At 49.1% G+C, this 9,060-nt stretch overlaps 2 protein-coding genes across 2 annotated transcripts; both read left to right on the top strand.

Moving 5' to 3' along the window:
• The first annotated feature begins 1,929 nt into the window (after positions 1 to 1,929).
• LOC135827061 (uncharacterized) lies at positions 1,930 to 5,714 on the top strand. The gene is made up of 3 exons (XM_065339585.1): positions 1,930 to 2,134; positions 2,853 to 3,643; positions 4,152 to 5,714. The coding sequence occupies exons 1-3, from the start codon at positions 1,930 to 1,932 to the stop codon at positions 5,712 to 5,714; spliced, it is 2,559 nt and encodes an 852-aa protein (XP_065195657.1).
• A 154-nt stretch (positions 5,715 to 5,868) lies between these two features.
• LOC135827062 (uncharacterized protein K02A2.6-like) lies at positions 5,869 to 7,341 on the top strand. The gene has a single exon (XM_065339586.1). It carries the CDS (start codon positions 5,869 to 5,871, stop codon positions 7,339 to 7,341), a length of 1,473 nt encoding a protein of 490 aa, XP_065195658.1.
• The last annotated feature ends 1,719 nt before the right edge of the window (positions 7,342 to 9,060 follow it).

Raw genomic sequence — 9,060 nt, forward strand, 5'->3', positions numbered from 1 at the left:
ATCACAGAACTGGGTACAGTGTATCAGGAAGCCCATGGTGTACGTTCTGGGTCCGACCAGAAAACCATGGTGTTGGAGTCCGAGGGTGCATCAGCACGGTCCTTCAAGCTGTCTACTGCCGATGACGAGAACAAGCTCCACAGCATGCCTGTTGCTCAGCGCCGCGAGTATGCGCAAACCAATGGCCTTTGCTATCGTTGCCTGCGGACAGGGCACAGCCGGAGAATGTGTTATAGTAGTATTCCTTGCAGCAAGTGTGGCAACAAACACCATACCCTGCTTCATGATAACAGTAGCAATGGTAGCAGTGATTTCAGCTATAGCAGCAGCAGCAACAGCCACAGCACCTCAGCTGCTACAGGCAATGCCCTTGGCGTCGCCTAGTGTTTGACAGCCGACACAATCTCCCTCTCACGTAGCGATGCAGTGTCAACTGCCACTCTGGAAGACATGGACGAGGCGCACCCCATTGAAGTGCATAGCAGCGACATTTGATCCGCTCGACTTGGTGTCACCGGCAGTATTGACAGGCAAGATCCTCCTGCAAGAGGCCTGGACGGAACAAGGCAAGTGGGATGATCCGCTTCCTTCTCCGCTCGCCCAGCGTATAGCGACAGGCAACGGTTGGACTTGTAAAACCTACACTAGGTTTTGGTGTGGAGGATGTCGCTGACCTTCACATTGATATTTGTTTGATATTTATTTATTTGTACCTTTGCAGCAATGCACAGTTTGTAGGAGGACTCGGAGATTTATGCAGTGCATGTCTACAGCTTATTTTAATGCGTGCCTACTGCGCAGTACCAGTCCCTTGTATAGTACGCGAGTTGTAGTGCGCGTTAGCATACAGGTGTGAACGCTACGCACTTTTCATGCAAGCTACCTTCTGGATTCTGCACTTGCTTTCATGCACGTGTCGCTGGCATACACGATACGGGCCGGGTTTGTGTATTGGTTTTGAACCATGTGGTTCTTCTTTTCAGTTTTAGTTGTTCTTTGGTTGGAGACAAAGATGGCTTTCCGTTTCAGTAGTATAATGTAATGTAAATATAACGGATAGTATTCTGTTGAGTGTTGGGATGCGTTGGGACCCCGACACGAATAGTGGGCACTATTCTCAAGCCATACACGATCGTGGGATCTCACACTTTCCCATTCGCTTTGGATCTGACAAAAGACAGACGACTTGTTCTGCTCTACACCGACCTAATTGGACCTGCTGTGAAGTACGAAGACAACACTGATTCGAGGGTGTTGAAGACCTTTCTCATTCAACCCCTCAATGGTGTAAATAACTATGTGTTTGGAAAAGAAGACAAGCGAATGCTGCTTCCACACGAAAACGTGACTAGAATTTCGTTTTGGTTGAAATTCAACACCGGTGAATACATCACTTCCGGATACCCCGTCTACCTTGATCTTCGAATCACGAATACGACTTAGATGGATCTTCCAGATGTTCGTGTCCGTCACGTGCGAGACATGGTGGAGGATATAGCAAAACGAAAAGAATTGGAGAGCGAAAAAGTGCGTTGCCTGGAGAAGTACATGATTTACAACACCGCAATCTTGTCCTTTCTCATATTCAGTCAAACAATTCTCAACATTCTTCAAGGGAGTGGTGTCGTATCTGGAGAAAATCGCATTCGAATCATCGCCATCAGTAGCACGATCATCGGCGTGATCATGGCATGCATAGGCAAACACGTTCTCGACACCAAACGTCAGCTTATAACGTGTATTGAACAACTGCAGCAGATGGAGAGAGCTGAAGACGCGTACATGTTGGAATTGGGCATCACTCTGGAAGATGGGAAGCTCACTAACGAGGAGCATCAACGATTGATAGCGATAATGAATGACTTTCGCAAGACACTGCATATTGGATCGTTAAAAAAAATCGCCCCTATTATAATGTGACTCGCAAGAATGGCACAGGAGATATACTCACCACAAGCTCCGGAATCCTTCACCGGACTCCTGACCAACACGAAGATCGTTCAGAAGAATATCCTCGACAGGACGGAGAAGAAACTCGCGTTGCTTGAGGGTAGACGCGGAGTACGACTCTTTTCCACAGCAGATCGATCACCACCATCCCTGAACAATGAGCTGGACATCTCGTCACCGAATTGTATTGCTCTGGGGGAGAGCTATTTCATCGTGAAAATGCGCTATACTGTCAAAAACAATCTTGATAATCAACCTGGAGACTACACGCGATGGATGTGCACCACCTCTCCAGCCTTTTAATGGTTCAAGAACATTCCAGTGGAGATCAACGGAACATAATATAGACTTGGACATAGTACCAAGGCCGTTCAACTCTGTGCCGTTGCAGCAAGAGTAACGCGGATTTGTGTGCGAATTGGTATGATCGACATCAGCATGTTTGCTGGCTCTGCTCGAGCTGCTGATGTTGAAGTGCAGAGAGACGCAGCCTCACCGCTCCGGCGTGCGGAGAAAGTCATCTGAGTTCGAGCTGTGGCTGTGTGCACGATATGACAGACTTTCACATTATGCACATAGCCACCAAAGTAAAACTCATGGACACTACCCACGGGCTTGTTCACTAGAACTACTCCATCAGCTCCCTATTCACTGTCGTCGGCGACTTGCCCCTGCGTTAGAGATGAGCAAGCCTGGTGTGGCACTTGTGGTAGTCATGCATTGTACATCACGGCTGTAGTACTGATGTGCACAGTCATGGTAACAGTGCATTGCGTAATGCTCTTGGCCATATGCTGCTGTTGAGCTGGTTTTACAGATGAAGAATCTGAGAGGGACAATGGCTAGTTGTCTATTCTTTCCGTGTGCTTAGTCTGGTTTCTTGCATGCCTACATTGGCGCAGTGAACAGGCACGGATTTGTCGCCATGTCCGCTCCCAAAGGCAGAGCGCCGAAGGAATTTGTACCTGACTTTTCCAGCAACATCGGAGCCGATTTCGAATTGTGGCTCGAGGACGTTGATGATTACCTGAAAATTTGTGGAGTTACGACGGCAGCTGATAAGAAGAGGCTGTTTCTGAACCTTGCAGGCCTCGCTGTCAGGCGTATTGTTAAAGGAATCGTAGTTCCTACTCCACCAGCTCAGGCCGATGGCAGTGCCGGATGTGAGTACAAAGCTCTGACGGATGCTTTGATTGCTCATTTTCGTCCTGCCACAAACACAACGTCGGAGCGCCACCGGTTCCGTCAGCTTCGCCAGAATGAGGGTGAGTCTGTCACATCGTTTGTGGGACGCCTGCGGGAAGCAGCTGATCGCTGTGAATTTGCGTCTACTGCCGTGGACACCATTGATCAGGGACAAATCCGTGAACAGTTGATCGAGGGCCTGCGATCCCAGGAGCTACGTAAAGAACTTCTCAAAGAGTCAAAGTTGACACTAGCCAATGCTGTGAGCAAAGCTGTGACACTCGAGTCCTCTATCACGGACAGCAAGCTTTATGGTGACGCTGCAGCTACTCCATTGTCAAATTCATTCTCTCACATTCACCGTGTTTCACACTCCCAGCCTGCCTCTGCGCACAAGAAGTTTGGGAAGTGCAAGTACTGTGGCCGCTCGCATCCAAGAGGCAAGCAGCATTGCCCTGCAGCGGATGCTACTTGTGGCAACTGCTCGAAAGTCGGCCACTTTACAACAGTATGCCTGTCGCGCAAGTCTGATAATGCGCGCATGACATCCTGTGGAATATTGCATGCTTGTCAATAGTGCATGCTTGTTAGAGATTGCATGCTTGTCAGATATTGCATGCTTGTTAGATAATGCATGCTTGTTAGAGATTGCATGCTTTTTAGATATTGCATGAATAAGAGTATTGTCACAAACTAATGGTTCGCACCAAGCATACATACAAGCACACAAGCAATTGATTATACAGTCTTCTTTCTTCTTTCTATCGTGTCTTCTAAAGTATTTTACTCACCTTTTGCGCCATGGGACGCCTACGACGTTCCCATGGTCTTCACGTACGACATACGGTTTTCTAGCCCTTTTTCCTGGAGCTTGTCTCCTCGTGTCGTTTCTGTTTCATTGGTTTTACGTTGTCTAATGATAAGCAACAGTTTGTTTGAGTCTAAGAGAACCCAAGATGCGCTCGCGTTGAGCCAAAGCAGCCTTACAAGATACCCTTTTGTAAACATCCGAACAGGTGGAGGAGGATGACGCCAACTATTTCTGTGATTACGCATTCTCAGTGGATACTTCTCAGCACCAGCAATTGTTTCGTAAGACGCTGATCGTCAACGGCCGTCCCTGTGAAGGACTACTGGATACCAGTGCTACCCGATCAGTGCTAACCGATGATGTTGTCCAGCCAACGCGAAAGAGTGATCGAATCTTGAAAGCGGACAATGGCGGCGTCATCTCGACACTCGGTATGGCTGATGTGACGGTCTCTGTTGGATCACGCAGCATCGTATGTAGTTGTTTTGTTGTCCCAGTCGCGTCTGGCCGCCAAATCCTGTATGGCCAGGACGTCATCTCCGAACTGGAGTTGCTGACCTCTGCTGAAGTCAATGTGGTGAACGTGACGCCCATCTCTATCACAGTGGACCCTGACACCACTCCAGCCGCACTCCCACCCCGTCGGCACGCTTTCAGCATCCGGGATGAAATTGCCAAGGAGTTGGATCGTCTGGTGAAGCATGAGATAATCGAGCCAGTGCGAGAAGCTACTCCGTGGGTCTCATCGTTGGTGCCGGTCAGGAAATCAAGCGGTGCTTTGTGTCTCTGCGTGGACTACCACGTCCTAAACAAGAGCGTAGTCCGGGAGCGTCACCTAATTCCCACCGTTGACGAAATCAATGCGCAGCTGGACGGTGCAACAGTGTTCTCCGTTCTGGATGCTGAATCTGGCTTTCACCAGCTCCCTTTGGCCGATGAATCTCGTCCGTTCACAACTTTCGCCACTCACAAGGGCCTCTTTAGATTCAAGAGACTCCGGTTTGGCATTGCTTGCGCACCGGAGATATTTCAACGTGTGGTGTCTGACATCCTTGCCGGCCTACCGGGAGTCGTTGTCTATATTGATGACATTCTCATCTATGCCCGCAACCGACAGGAACACGACGAGCGCATGGCTGCCGTACTCCGTCGTTTGAGCGAAGCCAACCTGCGCTTAAACTGGGAGAAGTGTCGCGTACGCCAGTCAGAAATCAAGTACTTGGGACACTGGCTGAGCAAGGATGGTGTGCGTCCTGACGGTGACAAGCTGCTGGCAATCCAACAGTTGCAGCTGCCGCAGACGTTGACAGATGTACGTCGTTTCCTTGGTATGGTGACGTACCTTGGTAAATTCATACCGCAGCTCTCACAGACAACTGAGCCGCTGAGGAAACTGGCTCAGCGACAACCATTCGTCGTTGATGATGAGCTGACGGCCGCGTTCACCGATGCGAAGACAGCCGTGGCCTCGTCGCTAGAGTGCTTAGCGTACTTTAAGCCATCCTTGGACGTCCCAACCAAGGTAACATGTGACGCATCTCCACTTGGTCTGGGTGCTATTCTGTGGCAGCGAGACAAGAGTGGCACTTGGTTACCTGTCACCTGCGCCAGCCGTTCATCGTCCGATGTTGAATCTCGTTATTCCCAGTTGGAGCGCGAGATGCTTGGTATTCTCTCTGACTCAATTCCGACAGTACGTCCTGGGGAGATCTGTTCAAGTTGTGACCGACCACAAGCCCCTGATCTTAATCGTCCAGAAGCTGTTTGACGAAGTACCACCACGGCTGCAGCGCTGGATGGTCGCTCTCATGCCATACCAGTACACCTTGTCACATGCACCTGGGAAGCAGATGGTGTGTGAAGACACATTGTCAAGAGCGCCTGTCCAAGACTCAACTGCCTCACCAGAGGAAGCCCGCTCTATGGCTGAGTTCATTGGCCTGGTCTTGGAAGAGTGCCCAGTCAATATCGACGATATCGCCAAGGCGACTAGTGATGACCCACTGTTGCGCATCATACAGCAGCGCGTCTTGATGCAATCATGGTCCCAAGTCACACCCGCTGAAGAGCCATACTACCTTATCCGAGATCAGCTGACAACCATTGACGGCATCCTGCTATTCGGTAACCGCTGTGTAATACCAGAAGCTCTTCGACATGCCGTACTGCAGTTGGCCCATGAAGGTCATCCAGGTCGGGACATATTCAAGAATGCTTTGCGACGACGAGTATGGTGGACCGACATGTCTAAAGATGCCGACAAGTTCGCCGAGCAGTGTTCAGAGTGTTGGCGCCACCATACAAACCCCGCACAAGAGCTGCTGCCATCAGAAATTGAAGGAGTGTGGCAGAAACTGGCGGTTGATCTGGTGTGTATCGAGGGTCAACAAGTATTATCCATCGTCGACTACGGTTCACGCTATCCGGAGCTACTTCCCTTGTCAGCTACCACAACCGCAGCTGTCATTGGCCGGCTGATGGAAGTGTTCGCCAGGTTCGGCCTGCCTAGCGTGTTGGTGTCCGACAATGGCCCCCAGTTTGCCTCAGCCGAAATGGCCAAGTTCCTGCAGCGGTTGGGTATCCAGCACAATCGATCAAGCCCACGCTACCCCAGATCTAATGGCATGGTGGAACGTCTTCATCGAGTCGTCAAAGAGAGAATTCAATCTCTACGACCGTCCCCGTCTTTGCAACGCCGTTTGCAACAAGTTCTCTTTGATATTCGCAACTCAGTGCACCGAATGCTGGGCATGTCACCCAATGAGGCTTTCTTCGGTCGCATGGTTCACACCCGTCTACCTCACCATTCTACCCCACGCATTGTGAATGCTTCTCATCAGATTCGCGCCAAAGCTGACATGGCAGTCTCGCATGATAGTCGCCGCGGTGTCCGCCAGTTGCCTATGCTGCGTCCCGGCACAATGGTAGTCTTGCAGGATGGCTATTCCGACCCAACTACCCCTTGGCGTGTTGTGGAGCAATATGGCAGACAAGTCGGCGTCACTGATGGCAGGCGGATACTGCTCCGAAATCGGCAGCATGTGCGAGAACATGCTTCACCTGCGTCATCAACTGCCACCTCTTCTCGGTCTTTGGATCTCCAGCCAGTTCTGACGCCAGATCCCCAGCCAGCTACAGAGTCAGAAGTGAAATCCTCGGCACCTAATGCAGATGTGCCGCCTGCTACGCCTACTGCTCCGTGTGAAGCAGGAGTGAAATCTGAGATCATAGAGGCCGATGCTCAGATTCATCCCGAGTCCAGTGACCAATCACGTCGTCAATCACGCCTACCACGGCCCGATGCCCAGTCTGGCTCGCTCTATCGCGAGGGCTATGTAACCCGCGCTGGCCGCACTGTCAAGCTCACTGAGAAAGCTGCTGGTGCATTGATGTAATATCTCCATTTTGACTGACCATGTTGCATAACTATGCCAATTTGCGATTTAGTTGCTGGTTTGGTTTGTTATGTTTGTATCGTGTTACAGGTTTGATGTATCTTTAGTGAGTTGACCCGTCAGTGTCAGGGTGTATCGAATTTGTTGCTTTGAATTGATTCTTTGCTCGTTTCCTCTACAATTTTATTGTTATTTTCTTGTCTGCAATTTTCTCCTTTTTTCTTTTTTCTTTTCCTTTTTTTCTCTCCTTTTTTTCTCAAACAGGTTTGCATTTGCAGACAATTTTTTTCTTAGGGAAGGGGGGTAATGTGGTAGTCATGCATTGTACATCACGGCTGTAGTACTGATGTGCACAGTCATGGTAACAGTGCATTGCGTAATGCTCTTGGCCATATGCTGCTGTTGAGCTGGTTTTACAGATGAAGAATCTGAGAGACACAATGGCTAGTTGTCTATTCTTTCCGTGTGCTTAGTCTGGCTTCTTGCATGCCTACAGCACTCACTCTGGGAAACAGAGGTTCATCACTCATCCACTAGGACGCATGAAATGTTGGGCACGATGACTGTACACTCGAGGAAGTGGTGCCCTTCTTAGTTCTAGGAGCATCAGGGTTCTGCATAGAGAAGTGTTCTCTACATCGAAAGAGGAGAGAAGGTAGAGAAAATAAAAATAAATTCAATCCACAGTAATCCGAAACCTTTATCCACTGAACGCGGAAAACGTACCGCTCCAACAACTCCTTCTTTTTCCAGACAGATACGCACCCTCATTCAGCAGAAAACTGTTCAGTTCATTCACACACCATTCTTCCTTTGACAGTTCGTCCACGGGTGCCACAGCCATCGATGGCAAACCACTCGACACTCTCTCCTTCATCTCCAAAATGCTCAACAACTGATACTCCGCACAAAAATCGAAGAGGATGCCCCGTCTCGGATCACGTGACCGTTATTGTGCAAAGGGTCTATTGGCACATCACAATCAGTGCTACAATGGGTACTGTTTAGAACACTGAACTTGATCTGATGTGCAAGTATAGTAGAACACTGGTGTTGGGTTATGACGTAATGTCGTAGAACTTTAGCTCTACTGTGTATGCACGCACGCATTTCTTTGAGAGTCTTCTCTGTCGATTACAGATTGTATTTTCCCAGTTTTTTCTACTTCGTGTATTCTAACCAATAAACTACTTGTCTCTTGTCTACCGAACCTAACATCTTCTCAGCCGAATTTGGTTGGTTCACTTTGCAGTGGCGTTCTTTCTTGTCCTGAACAAAACCAATCTACCAACCCACACTGGAGGAAACTCGTTTATGGCATTGATGCGCCGTTTTTTGTGTTCATTGAAAGCATCTGGGCTGAGCTTATGAATTGGCTCTCAGTGGCAGCAGAGGGTTGGGTGTATTTTTGAGGCTATTTTTAAGTTCTTACCCTATACCTCACACCCTCAAACTTATCCCAGACAACAACGACCTTTTTGGGAGACAGTGTGCTGCTTTGAGTAATTTGTATTGTAATGCAAATGTTCAACAAGCTTGAAAGCAATGCCACACCGTTGCTTACAACTAGCTCGCGAATCCCTGCACTACAATTAGGATAGTTGTAAAGTGAAATACCAAGCTATGTACAGCAGCTGGCTGATGGGGAGCCATAGCTGACTTGAAATGAGCAGGAACAAGTGAAGCCAATGGCCGGATAGGAGGAGCAGAGCTAAATGT

Source organism: Sycon ciliatum, chromosome 11, assembly GCF_964019385.1.
Source record: "Sycon ciliatum chromosome 11, ocSycCili1.1, whole genome shotgun sequence".
Classification (NCBI taxonomy): domain Eukaryota; kingdom Metazoa; phylum Porifera; class Calcarea; order Leucosolenida; family Sycettidae; genus Sycon; species Sycon ciliatum.

What these genes read in the sequence shown, in the direction of transcription:
- LOC135827062 (XM_065339586.1), top strand. Translation starts at nt 5,869, where the DNA reads ATGGCTGAGTTCATTGGCCTGGTCTTGGAAGAGTGCCCAGTCAATATC.
- LOC135827061 (XM_065339585.1), top strand. Translation starts at nt 1,930, where the DNA reads ATGGCACAGGAGATATACTCACCACAAGCTCCGGAATCCTTCACCGGA. An exon ending in GGACATCTCGTCACCGAATT is followed by an intron (nt 2,135 to 2,852) that starts GTATTGCTCTGG and finishes ACATTGGCGCAG; the next exon opens with TGAACAGGCACGGATTTGTC. An exon ending in AAGTCGGCCACTTTACAACA is followed by an intron (nt 3,644 to 4,151) that starts GTATGCCTGTCG and finishes ACATCCGAACAG; the next exon opens with GTGGAGGAGGATGACGCCAA.